Source organism: Mustela lutreola, chromosome 8, assembly GCF_030435805.1.
Source record: "Mustela lutreola isolate mMusLut2 chromosome 8, mMusLut2.pri, whole genome shotgun sequence".
In the NCBI taxonomy this organism is placed as follows: domain Eukaryota; kingdom Metazoa; phylum Chordata; class Mammalia; order Carnivora; family Mustelidae; genus Mustela; species Mustela lutreola.
Window position 1 is genome coordinate 5,415,378 of NC_081297.1, and position 27,025 is coordinate 5,442,402.

General features: G+C 44.6%; 1 protein-coding gene across 7 annotated transcripts; it reads right to left on the bottom strand.

The window, feature by feature from the left end:
• Positions 1-3,563: 3,563 nt before the first annotated feature.
• LOC131838054 (prostaglandin F synthase 1-like) lies at positions 3,564-25,194 on the bottom strand. 7 transcript variants are annotated; one of them, XM_059183707.1, is made up of 12 exons: positions 24,877-25,053; positions 24,005-24,132; positions 23,172-23,237; positions 19,759-19,881; positions 17,872-18,039; positions 14,229-14,345; positions 13,451-13,528; positions 12,168-12,290; positions 9,324-9,433; positions 8,446-8,611; positions 7,818-7,897; positions 3,564-5,549 (listed from the first exon to the last, which is right to left on the bottom strand). In XM_059183707.1, the coding sequence occupies exons 4-12, from the start codon at positions 19,843-19,845 to the stop codon at positions 5,507-5,509; spliced, it is 972 nt and encodes a 323-aa protein (XP_059039690.1). In that variant the 5' UTR covers positions 19,846-19,881; positions 23,172-23,237; positions 24,005-24,132; positions 24,877-25,053; the 3' UTR covers positions 3,564-5,506. The 7 variants fall into 7 exon arrangements, with proteins under 7 accessions (XP_059039690.1, XP_059039691.1, XP_059039688.1 ...); XM_059183708.1 differs by lacking the exons at positions 24,005-24,132; positions 24,877-25,053 and adding an exon at positions 25,111-25,194; XM_059183705.1 differs by lacking the exon at positions 24,005-24,132.
• Between the last annotated feature and the right edge of the window lie 1,831 nt (positions 25,195-27,025).

Here is a 27,025-nt window from a genome sequence, read left to right on the forward strand (position 1 = left end):
GTGCGGGGGACAGCGCTCGTGAAAAAGGCCACCATTGCTTCCCCACCTCGTGCACACAAGGGCAGCTTGGGGTCTCTGAACAGCGGGGTCCGTCTTTTTTGAGGGAACTTCTATGATTACCAACAGTGTTTGAACTTGAGCCCCAATACATATATATTTTTTATGTATTACATAAATGCACTCTTTACTAATCCGTTGTGTACATTCTAAAATACACCTCAAAATAGAAAAAATAATTTAAACTGAGCCAGAGATGAATAAAAAATGGAAAAATAAGTACTTTAATCATGGTCCAAACCCTATTCTCACGAATTTATTGTCATTACTAACAAATTCTTTTCAAAGCAACAATTGGTCTATGTTATATATATATATATATATATATATATATATATATATATATATATATATATATATATATTCGATCTTGATTCAATACTTTGTGGTATAGAAATTTGAAATTCTGATTCTAAACTAAGTTTCATTTGAAACATGGTCTTTATGGCAAGCAGCTGGGGCTGGGAGTTCCTCACAAGGCATTGATGCAAACGGAGAAGGCACATCTTTGGAACCTCTTAATAAATCATGGCACTCATTTCTCAATCCCTTTTGACAATTATACCATTTTTGAAATTTGGACTCTCTGATATATGTGAAGCTTTTTGAAAAATTACACGTTCAGTAACTTCTACAAGAACTCTAAATTTATAAAGATCTCCTGGTGGTAAGTTGGGATTATATTTCAAAGTCCTTAAAATGTGTCTATGAATTGATAGCAATTGAGCCTTTAGATATCAAAGGTTAGGAAAAAAGAGGCCCCCCACCCCCATTCTCAAGTTGGAGAGGGGGTGTTGCTAAAGAAAATTATTTATGGTTAATCATTTGAATGGGGGGGCGGCTAAAATTTGAATTTAACAATTTCCAGAAAGGATTGTTCTTCCCCTGGGGTTCATTTGGACTTCGAACTCCTCACCCCAAATTCTGAATTATCCCACCACTTGGTAACTAGCAATGCCAAGTCCTAGAACTTGCTTGAAATCCCCATCATTCAAGGTCAGAGAAGGGGGTGTGTATCAAGCCTCTGGGTTCACTGGCTGGGCCAAATCACTTGTTTTTAATTCCACTTCCTCCGGGTTGTGCTCTGACGGGACTGTTCTTGGGATTACTCAAGCACTGGTAGCAGGGCCTGTGGCTAGAGCCTCACCCAAATTCTTTTGACTGTGGGTAGGAAAGATTCCAAAAGGAGAGGGAACATATGTGTGGAGATTCCTCAAGAAATTAAAAATAGAGCTTTCCTATGACCTTGCAATTGCACTACTGGGTATTTACCCCAATGATACAGATGTAGTGAAACGGGCCATCTGTACCCCAATGTTTATAGCAGCAATGGCCACGGTCGCCAAACTGTGGAAAGAACCAAGATGCCCTTCAACGGACGAATGGATAAGGAAGATGTGGTCCATATACACTATGGAGTATGATGCCTCCATCAGAAAGGACGAATACCCAACTTTTGTAGCAACATGGACGGGACTGGAAGAGATTACGCTGAGTGAAATAAGTCAAGCAGAGAGAGCCAATTATCATATGGTTTCACTTATTTGTGGAGCATAACAAATAGCATGGAGGACATGGGGAGTTAGAGAGGAGAAGGGAGTTGGGGGAAATGTAAGGGAGGTGAACCATGAAAGACTATGGACTCTGAAAAATAACCTGAGGGTTTTTTTTTTTCCAGCATAACAGTATTCATTATTTTTTCACCACACCCAGTGCTCCATGCAATCCGTGCCCTCTATAATACCCACCACCTGGTACCCCAACCTCCCACCCCACCCCGGCCACTACAAACCCCTCAGATTGTTTTTCAGAGTCCATAGTCTCTCATGATTCTCCTCCCCTTCCAATTTCCCTCAACTCCCTTCTCCTCTCTAACTTCCCATGTCCTCCATGCTATTTGTTATGCTCCACAAATAAGTGAAACCATATGATAATTGACTCTCTCTGCTTGACTTATTTCACTCAGCGTAATCTCTTCCAGTCCCGTCCATGTTGCTACAAAAGTTGGGTATTCGTCCTTTCTGATGGAGGCATCATACTCCATAGTGTATATGGACCACATCTTCCTTATCCATTCGTCCGTTGAAGGGCATCTTGGATCTTTGCACAGTTTGGCGACCGTGGCCATTGCTGCTATAAACATTGGGGTACAGATGGCCCTTCTTTTCACTACATCTGTATTTTGGGGGTAAATACCCAGCAGTGCAATGGCAGGGTCATAGGGAAGCTCTATTTTTAATTTCTTGAGGAATCTCCACACTGTTCTCCAAAGAGGCTGCACCAACTTGCATTCCCACCAACAGTGCATTCCTCTCCAACACATGTTGTTTCCTGTCTTGTTAATTTTGGCCATTCTAACTGGTGTAAGGTGATATCACAAAAAGATGGAAGACCATTCCATGCTCTTGGATCGGAAGAATAAACATTGTTAAAATGTCTATACTGCCTAGAGCAATTTATACTTTTAATGCCGTTCCGATCAAAATTCTACCGGTATTCTTCAAAGAGCTGGAGCAAATAATCCAAAAATGTGTATGGAATCAGAAGAGACCCCAAATCGCTAAGGAAATGTTAAAAAACAAAAATAAAACTGGGGGCATCACGTTACCTGATTTCAAGCTTTATTACAAAGCTGTGATCACCAAGACAGCATGGTACTGGCATAAAAACAGACACATAGACCAGTGGAACAGAGTAGAGAGCCCAGATATGGACCCTCAACTCTATGGTCACATAATCTTGAACAAAACAGAAAAAAATATACAGTGGAAAAAAGACAGTCTCTTCAATAAATGGTGCTAGGAAAACTGGACAGCTATATGTAGAAGAATGAAACTCGACCATTTTCTTACACTGTACACAAAGATAAACTCAAAATGGATAAAAGACCTCAACGTGAGACAGGAATCCATCAGAATCCTAGAGGAGAACATAGGCAGTAATCTCTTCGATATCAGCCACAGCAACTTCTTTCAAGATATGTCTCCAAAGGCAAAGGAAACAAAAGCGAAAATAAACTTTTGGGACTTCATCAAAATCAAAAGCTTCTGCACAGCAAAGGAAACAGTCACAAAAACAAAGAGGCAACCCACGGAATGGGAGAAGATATTTGCAAATGACAGTACAGACAAAAGGTTGATATCCAGGATCTATAATGAACTCCTCAAACTCAACACACACAAAACAGACAATCATATCAAAAAATGGGCAGAAGATATGAACAGACACTTCTCCAATGAAGACATACAAATGGCTATCAGACACATGAAAAAATGTTCATCATCACTAGCCCTCAGGGAGATTCAAATTAAAACCACATTGAGATATCAACCTGAGGGTTTTGAAAGGGTGGGGGGGCATGGGAGATTGGGGAGCCAAGTGATGAGTATTACGGAGGGCACGTATTGCATGGAGCACTGGGTGTGGTGCAAAAACAATGAATACTGTTACACTGAAAAGAAATTTAAAAAAAAAGAGAGTGTGGGAACATATGGAGCTGGAACCAATTTTCTGGTTTCTTATTTTATTAAGCACTTTTTTATTTTGAGATAATTATAGATACACAGTAGGGTGTAAGAAATAATACAGAATATCCCATGTAATCTTTACTCAGTATCCCCTCATGGTACCATCCTGAAAAACAATAGCACAGAATCACAAAAACCAGGGTTTTGACATTGATGCAATCCACTGATCTTATTCAGATTTTCCCAGATTTATGCTGATTTGTGTCTGTGATTTTTTTTTCACGTGTGTGTTCAGGAATACTTCACCACAATCTAGACACAGACCATACCCCCCTCTCTCTTGTGTTCTTACTCCCTCCTTTTTCCGCAGCTTGACTGAGACGCAGTTGATAGATAAACTCTATGTATTTAAAGTGTACCAACACAATGATTTGGCAAACATGTTCATTATGAAATGATTCCCACAATCAGGTTAATTAATACACCCATCACCCCAGATGGTTAACAATTTGTGTGTGCGTGTGAAAGAGAACACTTAAGATCTAATCTTTAAGCAAATACCAATTTTACAATATACTATTATTAACTCTAACTACCCTGCTGAATGTTAGGTCCGTAGAACTTATAACAGAAGTTGTGCCTTTGACCAACATCTCTGCATTCCCCCCGCCATGACGACACGAATGTTAGAATTTTTTGTTATTACTCAGGGCCCACGAGGCTCTGTTCATTTTTTCCCCCTGGTTACTTTCTCTCCCTCCTGTTCCCATTGGGTGATTTATGTTGTTTTAGCTTCCACTACACTAATTATTTCTTCTGTACCTTAATGGCTGTCGAGTATATCCTTTGAGATTCTTATTTCTTTTTTTTTTTTTAAGATTTTATTTATTTATTTGACAGAGAGAAATCACAAGTAGATGGAGAGGCAGGCAGAGAGAGAGAGGGAAGCAGGCTCCCTGCCGAGCAGAGAGCCCGATGCGGGACTCGATCCCAGGACCCCGAGATCATGACCTGAGCCGAAGGCAGCAGCTTAACCCATTGAGCCACCCAGGCGCCCCAAGATTCTTATTTCATTTATTGTTTTTTTCAGTTCTAAAATTTCCATTTTGTGTCTTCTATTTCTTTATTGAAATTTTCTATCTTTTCATTTGTTCCCAGTTATTTGCCATTGCTTGTTGAAGCATTTTCATGATGGCTGCTTTAAAATTTTTCTGATAATTTTCATATCTTGGTCTTCTTGGTGTAGGGCATCTGTTGCTTGTCCTTTTTCACTGGGTTTGATAATCTTGTCCTTGGTATTATGAGTGATTTTTAATTGAAATATGGCCTTTTGGTATTGTGTTTTATTTTTAAAATTTTTTAAAATTTTATTTATTTATTTGACAGAGAGATCACAAGTAGGCAGAGAGGCAGGCAGAGGGAGAGGGGGAAGAAGGCTCCCCGCTGAGCAGAGAGTCCAATGTGGGCCTCCCAGGACCCTGGGATCATGACCTGAGCTGAAGGCAGAGGCTTAACCCACTGAGCCACCCAGGTGCCCTTTATATTGTGTTTTAATTAAGTTTTAGATTCTTTTAAAAGGTCTGCTAAATTTGTGTAGTGTGGTAAACTCACAGAACAAAAGAAGAAAAAGATTCTTATGGACAAGTAAAAAGCTTGAAAGTATACTAAATGGTTAGCTTTTTTGGGGGAGGGGACTATGATCAAAGGATTAACATTTCAACCTCAGTGACACAGAAAAAAGCAAAAATACTAAAAAGCTAAGGTAGTAAAAGGTCAGGTTGTTTGATATGTATTTTCATTGACTTTGCGGGGGGGGAGTAAAGACAGGGTTTAGTAACTTTTATTTCCAGATCCAGGGACTAAAGCCACATTCAGCCTATCAGGCTAAACAATGTGGGATAAACCAGATACCGTCTCATCCGTGAGCTGTTTGCCCATCATCAACCAGAGTCCAAGAACTCCAGGGCAACCAGACACCGCTGTCAATTCTCATCATAGAATGGATAATCTGGATGACTAACAAATCTAGAATGTAAAGGAAGAGACTTAGTCAAGTTTGTTTCTGGCCTGGGTAAAGAGAGGTTTCTTTTAAACTGGTTTAAGTATGAATATTAATGGAACCTTCTTTTTGGATAGGTACAAAGTCACCCGGTTTTACAATAATCATGTCCCACTGCCTGACACGGTTAGGGATACAATGTAGAGAATACACTTACCTGCTCATGATCACAGGTACAAAAACAAACCAAAATGTCGCCTTTTTGCAGGTATTGTAGTAGTCTACAACCTAAGGAGATAAGCTCTTTGTGTTGCCATTTTAAACTCCCAAGAGGGCAGAAATGAATTCTGGCTCTTTTAAAACCATGACAACCTAGTTTAATCCATCAAGTTAACAAATATTTCAAGGCAATGACGAGGAGAGTGAGGAGACTGTCACTGTGGTTCAGTTTCTTGCAAGCACTTGGAAGTAATTGATCTACGTCTTGGTGAGAAAGTACTTTTTAGACGTGGGGTGGATACAGTGGTTATGATATAAGATACTTCATCGGGGGGTTTTCATTTTAGCAAGGGAGGTAGACCCCCCCATATATAGTAATAATTTTGAGATAAGAAGTGCTAAATCACTAAACAATTAATTATTAAAATGACCAGTGTTAATTGCCAAGGAATACTGCCCATGTCTCCACTCTCTGCCCTTCCCTCTCTATCATATGATGGTATTATTCATTCAACAAGCTTTTATTAATGACTGGGGGAGACGGTAGGTATTTAAATCCTGCCCTAGGAATCTAACACTTTGAAGGAGGTCAATAGGAAATCAACAACATAAATCAATAAATGGCATGGGATGCTAATTAGGAATGTATGCCAAAGGGAAAACGAAGTTGAGTAGAGACAAAGGCGTTGCTGGGCAGAGTTGCGTTCCTAGGTAAGGTGACAGAGAAAGCACCACGGAGGTGACCCCTGGGGGAGGACATGAAGGAGGTGAAAGAATGGGCATCCAGCCATGGGGAGGGAGAGCATTCTAGGCAGAGAGAACAGTCAGTGCAAAGGCCCTGGGATGGGCCTAGTGTCTGTGCAGAACAGCCAGGCCTTGGGGCTGCACTGGTGTCAGCAGGCCGAGAGCAGAAGGACATGGAGGCGGACAGCGAGGCCCCTGCAGGTGTCGTAAGGAACTTGGCTTTCACTCTGAGTGAGAAGGTAGGCTACCAGATGTCAAGAAAGAGGAGTGCCTGTCCACTCTGGCCTCCAGGTGTGGACAGGAAGTGCCAGCTCTGGGAGACGGAGCAGACGGCAGATGGCTACCTGAGCAGGAAGACTTTGGGCTGTGTGTGTGCGTGTGGGTGTGCAGCGGGGGGTGTCTGGACATCCCATAGGAGCTCAATTGTAGACATGGTGGGTTTGAGGTTCATATTCCACACCCAGGTGCTGCTGAGTAAACAGATACACCAATCCTCATAGGTCTGGGCTGGATCTAATTTGGGGAGTGTGTATTTATTTAGATGGTGTTTAAAGCATGAAACTGGATGAAATCGCTGATGAGGTCAGTGCAGATAGGAAAGAGAAGAAGTCCAAGGACTGAGTCTCTCCAAAGTTAAGAGGTCAAGTGCATGGAGAGGAGCCTGCAAAGAACACGAGAAGGACCAGCTAGGGAGACCAAGGGAACACAGACAGGATCTGGGGAAGGAAAGCCAGGAGCACGTTTCTAGGAGGAGAGAGCGATCCACCAGCTAAGACAAGATGAATGAGGAGAGAAGGTCATGGTGGACCATGAGGAAAGAGTTTTGGTGAAGTGGAGAGCGGGCGCCTGCTTTGTGTAGGTTCAGAGAAGGGAAAGCCTGGAGGGAAAGCCTGGAGGCAGCAAGTATAGACTTCTTCCAGAAGTTTCCCTGTGAAAGGAGAAATGTTGAGCGACTCCAGAGTGAAGTTGGCTCAAGAGAAGATTTTTGGTTTTGGTTTTAAAGATGGGAGCATGTTTGAATGCATCTTGGAATCATCCCAAGGGAAGGGAAAAGTTGGTGGTGGAGGCAGACTATGGGATTTCCCCAGGTTTCCTAAAGGCCACTGAATAGCAGAGAGAAGGACAGAAGTCAAAGGTATCTGCAGGGAACACCAGCCCCTGGAATGCAAGTGGGGCGGGGACAGAGGTGGGAGAGAACAGGGAACATGGGGTCGGAAGGTCAGAAGGAAAAATGTTTCCCAGCCACTTCCTAAAAGATGAGGCCCCCCCTCTGTGGATTGAGACCAATGGAGTCCCTGCTGCCAGTGTCTACAGCTCACCGAGCTACTTACTCATCTGGAAAATAGCGAATGTTTTTGTTTAGGCCATCCAGACTTTCCATGTCCTCTGGTGTCAACTGGAAATTGAAAACCTGTCAGAAACATGAGAAGACGGATTCCTTTTCCCTGCATCTATGACTGCCCCCGTCCCTCTGGAGACGTCCCTCTGTTTATCCAGAGATGGATGCAGGTTTTATGAGAGGATGGTCATGAACCTGGGGTTCATTCCCCTGCAGGAGTGTGGCAGTGTGTCCACTGAACCCACAGGCCCCTCGGGGGCACTGGGCGGGTGTGGGGTGGCTGGAGCAAAGGAATCCTAGACAGGGTCAAGCCCAAATCACATCTCATCTAACTCCTTCATTTCACAGCTCAAGAAATCAAGGCCATACTGTGGGGTTTAAAAAAAAAAAAAAAATGGGATCAGGACCCAAACCTGACCCTCTGGAGTTCTTTCCCAACACCAGCTTCCCTCTTTGGAGTAGCCGGAGGAGAGAACAGTTACGTACGGCCCTCAGACACATACAGAACACACGGAGCTAAGCTTTGTCCAAGCAGAGCTCAGGAGCCCCACAGATAACCCAGACCACAGGGAAGTGAGGTGCCTCCAACAGTCCCCAGCTTCCCACGCCCTACGACATACCTGGAAGTTCTCCTGAATTCTCTTCTCATTGAAGCTCTTGACCAAGGCCACCAGGCCCCGCTGCAGCTGGAAACGCAGGGCCACCTGGGCGGGAGTGCGCCCATGCTTTGCAGCGATGGCGTTGAGCACCGGATCCTTCAGGAGAACAGGGCAGTTCTTGTTCACCCTGGAAGGGAGGCAGAGGAGCTGTGTGCCTGGGCTATGTGGCCGCTTGCTCTGGGGTGCTTCCACCTCTGAAATCTGCCTTGTTACCCTCTGGCTGTCTTCACCCCTGTTTCTGCTTCTTTTGGTAAATCCAGACAAGGACCAGAGAAAGAAAGACAGAAAAGGACTCTCAGGTATTTTTTTTTTTTTAACATTTCTGAGAAATGTGGTAGAAGATTGGATAAGTCAAGAAGATAAAAATGTCCAAAGTAGGACCCAATAATCTCCCTGATTTTTTAAGAATTATTTTAGAAGAATTTCAAAAATGTTTCAGTGAATGACCTGTTTTATCAAGGGCTAAAAGGTGCATTCTTACATTGCTCTTCAAGAGATAAACTGAGACTTACAGAAGATGTCAGTTGCCTCCTCTCACTCAACTATACTCAACTATCAACTGCCAGAATCGTGGTATGGGCTCCCTTTGTCACTCTTGAAGGCCAGAGCTTTCAAATTGCGGGAACATTCTCATCAGTGATTTTATTGCCTAATAAAATATTTTACTGGCAATATTTTATTGCCTAATAGTGTTATTCAGTCATGACAACGTAGGCTCGTTAAAGGGTTTCCAGAATGGATTACTCCTGCTGTCTACCGTCAACCTTCCCCCGAGGACTGAGCAATAACTCCAGTACCTATGGTGTCTGTGGTTAGAATAAGTGCACAGAGGTCATTACCACTCCTTCCTAAAGTCAGTCCCTAAGGCAGCGTATGCAGTCAGGATGATGTCCTTGGACTTGCAGAACTCCCGGAGTTTGCTCTGGTTGAGGTAAGGGTGACACTCCACCTGCAAAACGCCAGGCACAATGGTTGAACACAGGACCACAGCCACCAGATGGGTGAGGAACAGATAGGGCTGCACCACGTGGTGGCAAGTGCATTTTGTGCACACGATTGTCACCCACAGCGGTACCAGTGGAGCGGCCTGAGGCTGACCCCTGATTACCACCCAGAGACAGCACAGCAGCGCTGAGAAACATGCTCGGTGCTCAGAGGAGACAAGCTTCGGGTGAGCGGTTGCCTGACAGGCTCAGTCTCTCTGACTGGAGAGCACAAGGCAGGCTTGGGTCAGTCTCATGCACTGCTGGTGTCTACAGAGGAGCAGCTCTGCCTTTCCTAGTTATCCTCAGCCTCACACTGACCTCTTCTCTTCACAGTCACCACACCTGGAAAGCAGTCACTCATCCTCCACATCTGAGCCATCTTCGTTAGGCCAGTTTGGCTCCACAAGCCAGAGTGCTTTCCTCTTTCCCACCACACCGTACTGCAAGGTCTCCGCGTGATCCTAGGAGCCTCCAAATGCCGGCCCTGCTCTGCACCCCCGCACCTGTTCCCTTCCCCAGGCTCAGTCTGGTCCCAGGTGTAGAGGGATTTGGGACTTCTGGCCCCTTTACCATCACGTGGAAAGAAATGGCTAGTTGTTATTCATCAGAAACTGTTACCAGTGTCGTGACACGCACACACTGCTAGTAGAGAGGCTTCTGTGCCGTAGATGGTGATCAGTGGTGCTGTCACCTGACTTTCCATCTGACTTTCTGTCTTCCTTCCATGCACCTGGAGAGCAGGAAATCCAGAACCTTTACCCAGAATGCTAACCGCCTTTTCTCTGCTTTCTAGTCCAGATCTAGGTAGGCCAAGACTATTGCCCCAGGCATGGGACAGGTGGGCTGAGGACCAGCTCAGCTCAGCTGGGGACTCTTGGGCTGGCCTTGGCTAGATTCCCTTCCATCAGATCCTCAGATCAATTGGGCTTGAGTTAAACCCCAAGTGGTTAGGCTGCAGGGTAGTAGTCTCCACTGTGGGGTGGGCCTGAACAGAAACAGAACGTTCTGGCCATTTTTCAAGCTGGCCACTTCCCCTTCCCCCTGATAGAAGCATGAGTGTTCACTGGGAAATCCTGGTAGGGTTTCTGGGGGTACAAGCTATGAAAGTCTGGGGACCATCCCATAGATGAGCACCCTGGAGTCTTCAGCTCTGGTACTCTGAGCCTCCAGCAAGTGAGCAGCTCTGTTTGACGCTTTCCTGCCCCACGGGGACCCTCTCAGTGGCTGTGTTCCTAGAAAGCCGCAATTCTCTGCATCTGTCTGTCTGCCTCTCCAACTGTCGGGGCCACAGCTTGCCCTGTGACCTCAATCCTCTGATGGATTGAGAGAGTAGCTGGTTCTCCATTGGTCCAGCTTTTTCATTATTGTTCGGATGCAAAGGACAACCCCGTCGCTTCTTACAAGCCCGATCCCAGACCAGAGGGTGCCAGAAGCACTTTCTACTGCACACCTTTCTCGTTGCTTTTCCCCTGATTCTGGTGGTCAGATCAGAAGGAGCAAAGATCCGGAATGAGATGGCTTGCTGGGCCAGATTAACTCTCTGGGTCACGGCCGCACGTGTTTGCGGCTCGGTCAGCACCAAGCACAGGGAGGAAGTGGGGCGGATTGTACGCAGGTCCATAAGCCAAACCAGGACCCGGGTCCAACTGACCTCACCCACCGTCCACAACGGAATTTTTGCCTCACAGGTCACAAGGAACTACACTCTGCCCTAGCTCTTCGGGCCCGTGTAGACTCCCCACTAACCAATGGCCTCCACTTGGCCACATTCTGTTGGCCCCGTAGAGCTCAGGGTCACTGCAGAGGTCGCGACCACTCAGCTTCTTAATTTGTCACCACTACGCAGGTCAAAACCAGTTTCTTTACTTTCTCCAAACCCATGATGCCCAAAGTGGAGCTAAACCTCTTCAGCAACGCAGAACAGAACTTTTTAGAATTCCCATTTGTATTTTTCATCCAAAAATAAGCCTCGCAAGTATTGAATACATAAACTGCCTCTCCCTCCCGGTCAGCCGGCCCGTGAGAGGTTTTAAAGGAGATGATGTAGACATGGTGAGTGTGGGCCCTGCCGAGCGCAGACGGCCGGCCGCTTACCTCCCGGCTCATCGGACTTCTCACCTTATTTTCTGAGACGAGCAAGTCGTTCGTGTGGCTTATTAAAGCAGGTTTATCTTGACAAGGGGATTTCTTAATTTTTTTTTTTTTACTTGTAAATGTGTTTTTGTGTTAAAATACACCAAACCTAAATTTACCATTTAAAAAAAAAAAAAAAAAAAACAAGTTTACCATTTTGGCCATTTCTAAGTGACGGTTCAGTGGCGTTCACGTATTCACGGTGTGGTGGGCTGATTTCGTACCATCGGGTCTCGGTGGTTGCCTCATGACACAGAGCTCAAAAGAGTTGCCCCGTTTTCCTCTCACGGGATGCTCCAACTTTGCTGACTGGAGATGAGAAAGCTCGGCGGCGCGTTAGCTTTCATTTTCTAGGACCAACCGCCGTAACACCTAGTCCATTACGTTCCAACCTGACCCTTGGATGTTTTTTTATGAAGCAATGTGGCCTTGGACCTGTCTCAACAACCTGCAATGCGCTCTGTTCTCTGCAGGAGAGGGGGAGGCTGCTGGGGACCTTGCTGGAAGGAGGGAAGAGGAAGCTGAGGACGGAGAAGAGCTTGGGGGCGGATGGGTCCAGCTCACCTGGTTACAGACTGGCTTGTACTTGAGCCCTGGCTTGTTCAGGATCCTCTCCAGGTGCCTGCGGCTGAAGTTGGACACGCCGATGGACTTGGTCAGCCCTAAATCCTTACACTTCTCCATGGCCTGAGGAGGAAGGGGTGTGAGGAGCGACCTGTGTAACTCGCGGGGGAAGCGTGATGAACAGGGGTGGGCTCGGCGTGGGGCCTGGGGCCGGGAGAGACCCCGAGACAGAGCAGGAAAGACAAAGCCTCCAAAGGTGCCAGGGTCAATAAAGGGGAAGGAATTAACCACGTGGGAGAATGACAAAGAAAAGAATAGGAGGAGAAAAACGAGTCAGAAGATAGAGTAAGTAAAGAAGGCAAGACGTTCAAGACGGAGCCCAAAGGGCCAGGGTGATTTTTAGCTGACATCTAGAAACCCGGAAAACCCTGAGCGATGGCAAAATGGGCCCCAGGAGAACAGGAGGTGCAGCCCAGGAAGCCCAGGAAGCAGGAAGGAGGCCATACCTGTCCCCCAGACCACTGGCTCCCTCTTTTCCCTTTGACCTCATTCCCTATGAAGGTTACCGAAGTCACTCTGGTCCAGTCACAGGCCCCCTTGCTGCTCTTGAACATGACACGTTCTCTCTCTCCTTAAAAACCGGGCCTTGGGCGCCGTGGAGTGGCTCAGTTGAGCGTCTGCCTTTGGCTCAGGTCATGACCCTGGGGTGCTGGTATTGAGTCCCGCATCAGGCTCCCTGCTCAGCAGAGATTGCTTCTCTCTCTCCCTCGGTGCTCCCTCTCTCTCTCTTGCTCTCAGTCTTTCTCAGGTAAAAACAACAGCACGGGACCTTGGCCTTCCTTCTACGTGCGTCACCCTCCCTCCAGGCACCCACACGATCAGTTCCTTGCCCACTGCCGGCTGGCCCAGGAGGCCCTACCCTGCCCATCTGCATCCCGTAGCTGCCCTGGCGTTCTCGGTCCCCTTAGCCAGCTTATCCCTTCCCATTCCTCCCCCGTGCCAGAGCACCTTCCTATCCATGCGGCCGGACATCTTGATTTGCTCCCTGAAGCAGCCCGAGAACTTAAAAATACTCAGCACTGAGTACACCATAGGCACTCAAAAAGTACTTGCTGAGGTATTGAATGGGGGAGATGTGAAGCCAAGGCAGAGGGACATCCAGGGACTCATCCAGGGCTACATGGGAGCAGAATTGGACAAGACACACATCTCCCGAGTTCCTTGTCCACCCTCTGTCTCCCAGCACGCAGGGACATAGGTGGCATCTTTGGGGCTGTACTCACCTCCCATGTGGCACAGAGATCTACTGTGTCAAAAATGACTTCTCCATCTTTGTCCTTTGGGATAAATTCCTCCCCAGGCTGGGACACAGAAAAGAATGAGCGGTTGTAGAAAGCTATCTTTGGCCTCGTCCAAGCCATCTAGAGCCTAGAGACCTTGAAGCTCATGCAGCAATCTATTCTTGTTCTTGAAAGAAATGGAAAGATTAGGGTAGAGGGAAAGAAAGTACCTGGAGGAAGTGTCCTTCCTAGAAAGTGTGCTTTTAACTGCTAAGGGTTTAATAAATATTGTTTGTGTCAAGGGCAACTTGAGACACCCAAGGCCCCATCCTTGGGAGAAGTGAGGGTGATGCCAGTTGGGAGCTCTTTGGCCCCCAACCCTGTGGGACAGGAGGCTCCCACCCCCGCTTTCCACCTGGAGGGGCCTTACAAGAGCGTGACTCGTCCGCATCTCCAGGCCTGAGTTCCAGACTCACTACATCTCTTGTGCGCCAACTGGTCTCCACACTGGGACATTCCCCAGACAGGAAAGGACAGAGGCTGAGATTCAGGAACATGGGGTCTTGAAAATACAGGCAATGCAGTTATAAGAGTGAAGCAAAGCCATGGAAACCAGTGAACTCTCTTCACTCTGGGGCTGGAAGGGAATATTAGAGCAGAAAAGAAGGGGAATCTCAAAGTATTATGCATCTTTCCTCCTCATCTTTAATAACTATATCCTCTGTTGTATTCAGCTACTAGTTGTTACGTTGATCATCAATGTAAAATAACTTTTGCTAACCTTCAAAGCTACTGGGAAATGAATGAGATAAAGATTCACATAGCTCAACCCAAGCTTCCTCAGAGATGTGTCCAGGCTGGTTCGAACCAATTCTGGCCGGAAGAAGGTTCCCCACACCTGCAGAGGTTGGAAGAGAAATGGTATGAGATGGGTTTTTTTAAGAGTCTTTAGGAGAAATAAAGTACAAAATTCACTATTTGCGATGCAGACAAGATACTATATAAAGACTCCACCAAAAAAAAAAAAAAAAAAAAAAAAACCAAACTATGAGAACTGATAAATTCAGAATCCAGTAAAGTGGCAGGCGACAAAATTAATATATAGAAATCTGCTGCATTTCTATACAATAAGGATGCAGTAGAAAAAGAAGTTAAGAAAAGCAATCCCATTGATAATTGCATGAAAAAGAATAAAATTCCTAGGAATAAATTTAATCCAGAAGATAAAAGACCTGGTTTCTGAAAATTATAAGACCTTGATGAAAGAAATTAAAGATGACACAAAGAAATGTAAAGACATACCATGCTTGCAGATTGGGAGAATTAATATTGTCAAAATGTCCATACTACCTAAAGCAGTGTACAGATCCAATGCAATCAGGCTCAAAATACCAACAGCAACTAGAACTAGAACAAACAATCCTAAAATGTGTCCATCCTTATGGACAAGTCTCCTCACATGTCTCTAAAATGTGTCCATCCTTATGGACATGTCTCCCGAGGCATGGGAAACAAAAGCAAAAGGAAACCACTGAGACTACACCAAAGTAAAAAGCTTCTGCACAGCAAAGGAAACACTCAACAAAACCAAAAAAGCGACCTACAGAATGGGAAAAGATATTTGCAAATCACATAGCTGATAAGTGGTTAATATCAAAAATACATAAAGAACTTATACAACTCAACACCAAAAGAAAAACATAATCTGATTAAAAATGGCAGAAGACCCGCATGGACATTTTTCCAAAGAAGATATGCAGATGGCCAACAGGCACATGAAAAGATTCTCAACACCAGAGAAACCCAAATCAAAACCACAATGAGATACCGCCTTGCGTCTGTAAGAACAGCTAAAATCAACAACATGAGAAACAATAGGTGTTGGCGGGGACTCGGAGAAAGGGGACCCTCCTGCACTGCTGGTGGGAGTGCAAACTGGCACAGCTGCTGTGGAAAGCAGTATGGAGGGAGCTTCCTCAAAAACTAAAACTAGAAATGCCATATGATCCACTACTCTAATTCCACTTTGGGGTATTTACCCAAAGAAAATGAAAACACTAATTCAAAAAAGACACATGCATCCCTATGTTTATTGCAACATTGTTTACAACAACCAAGATATAGAAACAATTCAAATGTCCATTGATAGACGAAAGGACTAAAAAAATGGGATATATAGGTATATATGTAAAATGGAATATTGTCCATAAAAAGTGAAATCTTGCCATTTGTGACAACATGGATGGACCTAGAGGATATTATGCTAAGTGAAATAGAAAAAGAAAAATGCTATATGATTTCACATATATGTGAAATCTGAAAAGCAAAACGAATGAACAAATAAATGGAAACATTCATAAATACAGAGGAGAAAATGGTAGCTGGTAGTTGCCAGAAGGGAGGGGAGGCAGGGAACGGGTGAAACAGGTGAAGGGGACCAGGGAGTACGGACTTGCAGTCATACGGTAAGCAGATCATGAAGAATGGAGAGTATATACAGTCAACAATGCTGCAACAGTGTTGTATGGTAACGGACGGGGGCTACACTTATCGTGGTGAGTGTTGCGTAATGGAGACCTGTCAAAACACTCTGTTGTATGCCGGGAGCTAATAAATACTGTATTTCAACTCTACTTCCATAACAAAAATGCTCTATCTTTTAACTCCATGTCAATAAAAAAATTGTTTTATTTTAATATGGCTTAGTTGATTGACGCATCTGGGGCTTACTGCCTCCCCTTCTAGCCTGAGTAAAACCAAATAAAACTATTTGATTCAGCTTTAAAAAAAAAATAATCAAATGGCAAATAAACAAGCGCAGATCCACATGCCGTCACTGGGAAGTGACAAATCATCCCGGCAAGCTTCTACGTTCTGTATCCTTGTAGCTTCCTTTTCATACAGAATGAAGACAATGAGGTAGAAATGGACAAGTATGGCCCTACACAGAGGGTGTCAGACTCTAGAACGTGAAGGAATTACTTGGTCTGCCTGTACAGAACACACCCCTGGGTCCTACCTCAACACAATAAATCGCAGTCCCTGGAGACTGAGCTGGGAAGTTGCATATTAAACAAGAACCTTAAGAAGCTGTGATTCAGAAAATTGCACCTTGACTGTATTAAATGATCCAGTGTTCCAGAGATAAATGGACCCTATAGGGATTTGGGGGGAGGAGGGCACTTTAGTCAGCTTATTTTAGGAAGTAATAGTGTAAGGAAAATCAACCAAATTTGCTAAAGCCAAGGAAACAAAAGGAGACAAGGAGATGAGAGTAAGACGGTGATACCATGTCTAACACGGTCATAAAGGAAGCTTCATCTTCTGGAGTGAAAAGGGAGAGATACCTGTTCACAGACCTGCCTAGGATTCACTTGTGTGGACTTCAACCCTCTCTTCATGGACTATTTCACCTCACATTTAAATATTTGGTTCCAGGGCGCCTGGGTGGCTCAATTGTTAATCACCTGCCTTCGGCTCAGGTCATGATCCCAGAGTCCCAGGATCGAGTCTCACATTGGGCTCCCTGCTCAGTGGGGAATCTGCTTCTCCCTCTGACCCCCACCCCAATTGTTCTTTCTCTCTCTCTCAAATAGAATAAAATCTTTTAAAAAGCTATTTCCAGCAGTAATCGGCTCAATGCACACTACTAGAATAATGCCTCTTGGATTCCCTTTCCAGTCTGAATTAAGCACGTAAGTTCTTCTATTTCTTTCAGATATGATATCCATGGATATGAGAAATACTAGGAGAAAATGGCTCACAAGTTTAAATATATATATGTGTGTATAGACGTCTAGGTGGCTCACTTGCTTAAGTGTCTTAAGTTTTTTTTTTTCTTTTTCTTTTCTTACCTTATTATGTTATGTTAATCACCATATAGTACATCATTAGTTTTTGATGTAGTGTTCCAAGAGTCACTGTTCATGTCCAAGTCTTGATTTTGGCTCAGGTTAAGATCTCAGGTCATGAGACTGAGGACAGAGCAGGCTCTGTGCTCAGCAGGGAATCTGCTTGAGAGTCTCTCTCTCTCTCTCTCTCTCTCTCTCTGCCCCTCCCCCTGCTGACGTGCATGTACACACTCTCACTCTCTAAAATAAATAAATTTTTGTTAAAAAGTTAACAACAGGGGCACCTGGGTAGCTCAGTGGGTTAAAGCCTCTGCCTTCGGCTCAGGTCATGATCTCAGGGTCCTGCTCAGCAGGGAGCCTGCTTCCCCCCCCCCCTCTCTCTGCCTGCCTCTCTGCCTACTTGTGATCTCTGTCAAATAAATAATAAATTCTTTTTCTAAAAAAGTTAACAATGTACATAAGTACTTTCACAAATATTAATTTCATCCTTGTGGTAGTTCTCTTTTCCAACATCATAGAAAAGAGAACTTCCACGTCATTATTCACAGACACCGAGGGAACTATACACAGAACCTTCGTCGTGTAGAATATGTCCTCTCTCTTCACGGTGCCATCAGCAATCTTCTTCCCGATGGCCCTCCCGATCTCTTCCTCATTTTGATACAAATAAGCCGAGTCAATATGGCGGTAGCCTACATCGATTGCTATCTGGACGGCCTCTTCCACCTTACTCTTCGGGACCTAGAAGACCACAAAGACAAGGACCTACTGGATTCTGGAATGGCCAGTTCCACAAGCAGAGGTATTCTGCAGAACCTATTGTTTTGCTAAGGGCTGAGAGCTAGAGGCGACAGAGGTAAATATTTAGAACCTTAGCAGTAAATGTTTAATAACTGATTCTCTGAAGAGAAGAAGTCCTGATTTATGGCATTTGCTAGTTTCTGTGGTGTAAATCCTACCACCACGGCTAACTTCAAGCTACGAACACTAGGAGAAGGTGCTCACCATCGGATCTCGTGAGCCCATAAGCTGGCCCAACTTGTCACTGGTTTTAACCCCCCTGCCTCTGGATTTACATGATCTGTGGGTTTAGCCAATCTATAGAATTATAGTCCAAGTTATTTCAGTCTGTAAGAGATTATTACACTGATGGCAATTCAGGAGTCTGAGACGCAAATTATCTCTCAATTCAATGAAAGTGCAACTGTACACAGAATAAATTAATGATTTACCTATGGCAACTTGGGAAAACACTTCAAACAACCTTTGAGGAAGGATAGAGATGTAAAAGAAAGTAAACTATTCTTTCATGCAAAAATACCTCGTCATTAAGTGTGTTGTTATGGTGGTCTGTAGGTGACACTTTCTCCTAAAACCAGGAAACGACTCGGTTATTGTTCTTAGCTGCCTACGGTTCTGCTGGACTGCCAGGATGGGCTTTCCAAGTTATCTGTAACTTCCCCTCTCTCTGATCCTCCTCTCCCTCACTTAAAAGGTCTCCTGTGGATATTTTTTCATTCGTAACTCCCAATGACACAGACTTAAATAAGAGCCCAGTCCGAGGAAAAGCAACGCTCTGTGCTAGCGTTCTTTCTGGGTCCTCAGCATGACATCCCATGTGACTCTCGTGCTGGAGAATGAACCCTACAACTTTCTTCTAAATAATTATAACCTCCTCCACCAAGAACCGCTGACAATGCGCTCTTGTAAATTTGCAATGTTCAAATGCAAGACATGCATGGCGTTCAGTGTTTCAAGCAGAGAGAGAATTTCCAAGGGCTACTTGGCTCTCCCCACGGCACAATCTTAACAACCTGGCCTCTAAGAGCATATTTCCATTCCAGACCACCAACACACTCTCTAACATGAATCTTGTCTCTCTCCAGGTCCTTCAGCGGCTGAGATTTCTCTAGGTATTCTATGACTGCTGGTGGACAGAGAGCTCTTGGACCCTGGGCGTTACAGAGAAACTTCATGACAAGCAAGCTTGCTGTTAAGTCCCTGCCTCCTGGATCTCATCGATTCCAATGGATTGTGAATGGCTACACAGGACAGCAAGTGAAAGGAACAGAAACAACCCTGCCCACTCCTGGACTGCAGACAGATGACATACTTCCATGTCCCTTGATAGAGCGCCACTCCAACTGTGATCCTTGGACAAGTAGCATCAGAGTCACTGGGTAGCTTGTTAGAAATGTGGATTTTTGAGCTCTATCCCAGATCTACTCATTCAGAACCTTTGTGGGTGCAGCCCCCAATCTGCATTTTTCACAAGATCCTCGGGTGTTTTATGCCTATTAATATTATAAAAGCACTGACTTAATGCAGTAAATAACCTAACCTGGAAGGAAGGTTAGGTTATTACCAATGGAGAGAATGAGGCCCTAGTGCATTTCCTGAATTATAATTCTGGTAAGGACCCTTGTCTGCCACTCTCCATCTCCAATGTCATTTGACTACCTGACTAGGAGCAGAAGTGCCAAGTCCCAGCATAGGCATGAGGTATCCGTCATTCAGCCTTACAGAGCAAACTTTCATTGGATTCATCTCTTTGCACTCTTCTGGTTTTTAATTAAAAGAAATCTGCCAAGGGGAGAAAATAATGAAATTGCTACTTTTAAAACAGCTTTAATGAGGTATAAGTCACGTACCATAAAACCATCCCTTTAAATTACCCAAGTCAGCAGTTTTTAGTCCATTCACGGAGTTGTGACCAATATACCATTTTAGAACATGTTACCACCCCTTCTAAGACCCAATACTCATAGAAACAATTCCCCATTCCGCTCTCCCTTCAACCCCTGGAGACCTCTTTCTGTCTCTTTGGATCTGCCTATTCGGGAAATTTTATGCAAATGCACTCATACCCTATGTGGCATTTTGTGACTACTTGCATTCACTTAGCATAATGTTTTCAAGGCCAATCCACGTCATACTGGGTAATGTACTTCATTCTTTCTAATGGCTAACTGGCATCCCTTAGTACAGATGTGCCACATGCTTTTTATCCATTCATCAGTTAACAAACATTTGGGGTTTTTTTCTGCTTTTTGCCTATTGGGAATAATGCTTGAGTAAACATCCATGCACATGTTTTTGTGTGGACATACATTTCCAGTTCTCTTGGATCTATACGTAAGCCTGGAACACTGAGTCATACAGCAAACCCAGATTTAATGTTCCGAGAATCTGCCAAGTGCTTTCCAAAATGGCTGTACTGTTGACACTCCACTTCTTGAGAATTCCAATTTCTCTACATCTTCTCTGACAACCATTGCCCATTGTTTTTTGTTAATAGCCATCCTGATGGCATGAAGTGATGCTGTGGTTTGATCTGCACTTCCCTGACAATGCGCAATGTGGAGCATCTTTTCATGTAACCCTTAGCTATTTGCTTATCTTCTTTGGAGAAATGTCTACACGAGACCTTGCCTGTTTTTGAATTGGTTATTAGTTTCCTTTACTAACAGATTGTAGGAGTTCCTTACATATTTTGGAAAGGAACTTCTTATCAAATATATAGTTAGCAAATTCCAAATACTTCCATTCCAAAGAACACCTTTTCTCTCTGTTGATGGTTTCCTTTGCTGTACACAGGTTTTTTGATTTGATGTAGTCCCACATGTTTATTTTTGTCTTATTGCTTGTACTTCTAGTGTTTTATTTACGAAATCCTGATCAATGTCACTGAGATTTCCTCCTATGTTTTCCTCCATAGTCTTAAAATTCTAGGTCTACTTTTAAGTCTTTCAACCATTTTGAGTTGAATTTGATGACCCCCAAATCCATTTGTATTATTCTAACATGGACTTAGAATGATTAATCTCTGATCAATTTTGTTCTTAAACTATTTAATGAAGCTCTAACCCTGGGCCTACCTCCATTTCTAAGTTTGAATTGATGAATTAAAAGAACAGTTGAGGGGCACCTGGGTGGCTCGGTTGATTAAGCGTCTGCCTTCAGCTCAGATCATGATCCCAAGGGCCTGGGATGGAGCCCTGTGTAGGGTGCCCTGCTCAGCAGGGAGTCTGCTTCTCCCTCTTCCTCTGCCCCTCCCCTGGCTGTGCTTACTCTCTCTTTCAAATAAATAAAATCTTTAAAACTAAATAAATAAATAAGCAATTGAAACCCAGGCATTATCTGCTTCATGATATGTTAACAAGGCAAAATGCAAAGGCCTCCTAAACAGTAATTTTGAAAAAAAATAATAATGACGTTTATTCAGATTTTATGATGTTATGGAAAATTATTAAATACCTATATTTTGAAGCCTTATCTGATGTTTCCAAGTCAGTTTCTCAAAAGGCAATGCCACATCGGTGTTTACACACTGATCAACAGAGCATGAAAATTCCTAGCTCCTTGACCCTGTGGCAGTATTGCGATTCCTCAGCGAAAAATTTCTGAACAGACTCTTGGGCTGTCACCCTCCTTTTCTAGCATTGTACTATCCACAGTACAAGAGGCTGACTAACGCTGTCAGGATAATTTCTGGATTCCGACTCTGTTAATCTTTTCCTCTCCTCTCCTGCCTAAATCGGGTGCATTAAAGCATTTCCTTTCTCTTGCTTCTCAAAAAGGCACTAGACTCCCAGGAAGTCTATTCTGCCGTCCACCTTGCTTACACATCAGAGACGGGCACGACATGTTTGCTAACTACACACACTGTGGCCATCTGTGCAATCCATCCCAATATCAAATCAACACGCTGCACATCTGAAACACGCAGCGGTATACGCCAATGATACCTCAATAAAAATCACTTTTCTGTGGGGCAAGAAAGAAAATGCACATTAAAAATGAAATACCACTTTCACGAGTCTGTTTTAAATTGTGTATTCCCTAAAAAGATCAGCTACAGAGATGGTGACGTGAATGTAGTAAATGAAGATTTCACTGCAGAAACAATGCATACACGGGTATGAAACTCCGAATGTTGATGATTACTGTGACAGTTATTATTTTATGGTGATTTTGGTCTCTGTTCTGGAGTACCCAATTTTTAAGATCCCTAAAAGCTAATGTATTATTTTTGAAGAAACAGATTAAAATGTATTTTAAAAGTCCCTGGGTTTGTAGATTTTATTGTGTAATTGGTCACAGTGAACTTGCCAGCAGGTGCCCAGCCTGACCAGATTTGGAGTCCCTAAACGCTTTCTCAGCCTGTCCCCTCCTGGTCTCCTCTGCTCAGACCTCGCCTGTCATTACCCTCCGACTCCTTGCCTTGGCCCCACCACCTAGAACTGTTCCAACTCTGCTTGCTGAGTTTAGAAATTCTTCCAAGACCTTTGAGCTTGCCCAAAGCCAGCTCAGCAACTTGCACCTTCTCTTTAGGTTGCATAGTTCATACCAGGGATTGTTCAATTATGAAACACTTGTGGGTATTTTCTGGACTTTGATACGGACTGCTGCCTTGATTCAGGACCTGAAATTCCTATGGGTACTGATTCTCAAAGCTCTCAAACCTCAGTTTCTATTTGCCTGATTTCTCCCTATTATTTAAATTTCCTTTAGCCAACTGCTTTAATAAAGTAACTGTCAACATAGTATAAGATATTAGTGGTTGACAATACCTCACCCTGTAAGAAACATTCAAATGGAAACATGACGAGCTCATACTTCTAAAATTCTATTGAAGATACTGTTTCTGGTCCTGTCTCTCCTAAAGGAGGCAAACAGGATCCAGGAGCGTCTCCACCGACCCCTACTTCTCATGCGTGTTACCAGTGACCAGAGTTTACTCGCTAGCTCTGTCTCCTCTGAAAGTAAATCTGCCTTCTCAGAGAGTAGATATTTGTATCTTGCATCCTGAAAATTCAACACAGAACTGAAACCAGAACCGAGGCAATCGAGAACTGGAAATCGAGGCTTACCACGCCAGCAACAAGGCTGATAAAACAGGTATCCAAGGAAGGAAGCCTGTCAGATCATCTGTGACACTTTGAAAATGAAAATAACATTAACATCGTTATTTGGAAGAAACTGATTCTATGAAAGGCCATGAGTTCGCAATTAGAGTGAAAAAGAGGAAATTAGTATAAAGGTTAGGAAAAGGCGGTTGAAATATTAAAGTAGGACGAACACAGATAAAATATGTTGAATTTGTCACTGATTTTACTAAGTGAGGTCCCTAACCAAAGATAAATGTGTCATCCAAATCTCGCCATTTAGGCTAATTTTTTGGTTCCAAAACGCTTTACTTCTGAAGACTAAAAGTTGGAAGTCACATAATTTTCAAGTATCATGAAATATTATCCATCTTTTGGATTTTTCAGCCATTAGAAAACATGTCTAAGTCATTTTTAGCTTGTGGGCAATGCGCACACAGGCAGTGAGTCCTGCCCACTTTGTGTATCTCTGCTCCATATCATTAGTAGACATTTATAATATCTACAATTATCTTTCTATCGATTAGGTCTTAACTGTGATAAAATCTGCATAGCAATGATTATCATTTTGACGGTCCAGTGCCATTAAAGGGATTCACAACATTTTGCAACCATCAGCACTAACTCTAAGCAAGACATCTTTGTCATCCCCAACAGAATTCTGCGCGTGTCCAAAAATTTCCTTCTGGCTCGTTCACTACCGAAGTGTAGAAACACAACTGATCTTATCCTCACAGTAATTGACATCAAGCACTGTGTAGCATTTCCCACCGCTTTTCTTTCCTTTTCTTAGATCCCTAATATTCACTATAACACACCTGCTAATTTCAAATATTGAAGAGCTCTGACGGCCCAGGACCAAAGGAAAGCTGGTTTCCTGTGAACTTCAAAGCCGTGGTTCTCAAAGCGGAGTCACAGGACCCACGGAGGCCCCTGCGGTCCCTTTCTGAGGCACAAGAGAAAGACTATCTTCATGATGCCAAGGGGCTCTTTTCTTTTTTTATCCTCATTATCTTACAGGTCTACAGTGGAGTTTTCCGTGCTTTACGTGGTGTGGGTTGTTGTACCAGATGGAGTGCAGAAGCGGACTGGATATTCCAGCTGTCTTCTGTTTGACCCCTCACTCAACTTTCAAGAAATATCATACAATATCACTCCTGATCCCTAATGGGCTTAGGAAATAAACTTATGAAACTTATGGAAGAAGAGATAAACCTTGTTGCACATACAAACGTCAAAACATTGCATGGCAAAGTTCACTTTCATCAGAGTTAACAGGCAAACGATAAATCTGGAAAATATTTATCAACTGGATGAAAGGAAGCTTATCTATATAACCTCAAAGAGCTCTTAGAAATTGGCCAGAGGGGCACCTGGGTGGTTCATTGGGTTAAAGCCTCTGCCTTCAGCTCAGGTCATGATCCCAGGGTCCTGGAATCAAGCCCCTCATCGGGCTCTCTGCTCAGCAGGAAGCCTGCTTCCTCCTCTCTCTCTCTCTACCTACCTCTCTGCCTACTTGTGATCTCTGCCTGTCAAATAAATAAATAAAATCTTTAAAAAAAAAAAAAAAAAAGAAAAAAGAAAAGAAATTGTCCAGAAAAAGACAAATAGTTTTCAAATATGCTGAAGAAGACAGATGGCACAGAAGAGCGAGCCAAACTCCCCAGAGATCAAGGACATTCTGATTCACCGGCCGTTAGGGAGAAGCTCCACTGAGTCATGACAGATGTCAGCTAGAAGCCATCCGAGGAGCAGAAATGAAAGCGCCTCGTGCTGTCCATCCTGGGTGGGAGCGAGGAGATCGCGATCTCGGCTGCTTCGAAAAGGTACTGAACACTGCCTTTGCAAAGGAGCCCAGCAGCACCGACTGAAAGCCAAGAGGGGGAGAGAGAGAAGGAAAGTTTAAAGGTCGTTTCATACTCACCGCGGCCACTCGGGGCACTCGGCGGGAGCCCTGGGGTTGCAACCGGGCAGAGCCATGGACACCAAGAGCTTATATTGTGGCTTTCCAGAAAGGATCAGGCAAGGTGAGCAGGCTTGGGATTGGCTGGCTCCACTGAACATTATATGGTGTTCCCTGTGACCAACAGGACACTGTGACCAGCCTGGAGCTATTTGGTGCCTCAACACTTCTGGATGGGCCAAGGTTTACCAAGAAACACCAAGTTCCCATTTTATGGGTATTAAAATGTCAGCTTACCAAAATTTAAAGTCTGTCTGAGATGCCTGGCGGGCTCAGTCGGTGGAACGGACAACTCTGGATCTCAGGGCCATGAGTTCAAGCCACACATTGGGCGTAGAGACTACTTTTAATAGAATAATGATAAAGTAGAATAAAGTACGTTTACATAGTTGGCCCCATTATACTGTAGCATCCCATGGCCATTAGGTGCACTCGGGGAATGGGGTGGAGATCACCAGGGAGATTTAGGTAGTTGAGACCTCAGTAACAGAAGACACCTGGAGGGTATAGGGTGAGATCTGGTCACCACGCATCCACAGCAGGGAAGAAAATCACAGCACGGGTCTCATCCTAGGATGGTAATTACAAGCCCTTGACGCACATCGCAGAGCTGGGCGGCCCCCTGGGCAAGTATGAAAATAAATCCATGACATACTGGGAAATGTTCAGGGCCTAGAGTGACACAGAAGGAAGGGAAAGTATGTGAAACTTGCTTTAGAAACAGCAAGTCCCTCACAGGGTGACTCTGCCTACATCATTCCTGTACATGTAACAGGAGGTTCTGACAATTTTCCAGATACTCCCATGGTCAGTCTCGGTGAAGCCAAGAGCTACATCATTTCAGCAAGTGAGCCTTGTCCTTGATTTAAGCCAATGGCTGGTGGTTGTCTCCACCATTCGAGTGATTAAAGCCTCATGCATTTGCCCTTTGGGCTCTGCAAGTTTTGGCTGCCATGCTCTCCTCTTTGGAAGAGGCAACACCACTTCCTGAGGAATCTACCTTCACTGGGTGAACCATCCTTCCTCCCTGGATGAGTCCTGCACCTGGTTTTGGCAGAAGGATGCTGGCCGGATGCGGGTGGAGATCCCGGAGTGAAGAGGGAACCAGGGAATGGCAGCGGATCCATGAGAAAGGGGGTCCCAATATGGCGGCATGGAGGGCGAGGGGAGGCATGAGTTCCACAGGAGAACCCAATCGGCTGATCTCGGCAGTGATTATGGGAGAGGGTGACGTTAAGGGAAGTCCATGATAGAGTCAAGAGTGGAGAAGGACAGTAGGTGGGAGACAACAGACACGGACTGACCAGCGGGGACAGTCCTCTGGGGGCATGGGAGCGATCAGTGGGAGCCTGGACGGGACAGAGAGCTCCGTGGGCGGAGAGCAGGTGGGCCTCCACAGGGGCTGTCCACACCCACGTAAGTGCCATCCCCTGTCACGACATCAGTGGGCTAATGAGTGCAGGGCAGGGTCAGTAAAGTCTGCTGGGACCATTGGTGGTACCTGCTGGTATCGCTGGGCTCGAGATCTGGACTCGGAAACATCGGGGAGATCTCCAGGATGGCAGAAGTCTGACCTACTTGTGGAGCTGTTTCCGAGTCTGACGACACAGCATTTTACAGGAAGCACCCAGGAGGCTGCTGTACATGGAGCCCGTGTACCAAGGACAGTGGGTAAACCGCACACAGTTTGCGCAGACAGGTGCGCTGGGCGTGTACCGGCCCGTGTCATTAAGAGTGCGGGTGAGTCCACTGTAGGCTCTGTGGGCTCCTCTGCAGTCACCATCCGCCTAGGGACCTGGAGCCATCCGAGACATCCATCTTTTGCCTCACATCCTCTGTTTTGGGGGAGGGGGTAGTCCCTTTGAGCTGTCCCAGG

Coding starts and splice junctions, on each gene's coding strand:
- LOC131838054 (XM_059183708.1), bottom strand. CDS start 19,845: ATGAATCCAATGAAAGTTTGCTCTGTAAGGCTGAATGACGGATACCTC. Junction 8,612..9,323: donor ACTGACTTTAGGAAGGAGTG/GTAATGACCTCT, acceptor CCTCCCTTCCAG/GGTGAACAAGAACTGCCCTG. Junction 7,898..8,445: donor GAATTCAGGAGAACTTCCAG/GTATGTCGTAGG, acceptor TGTTTCTGACAG/GTTTTCAATTTCCAGTTGAC.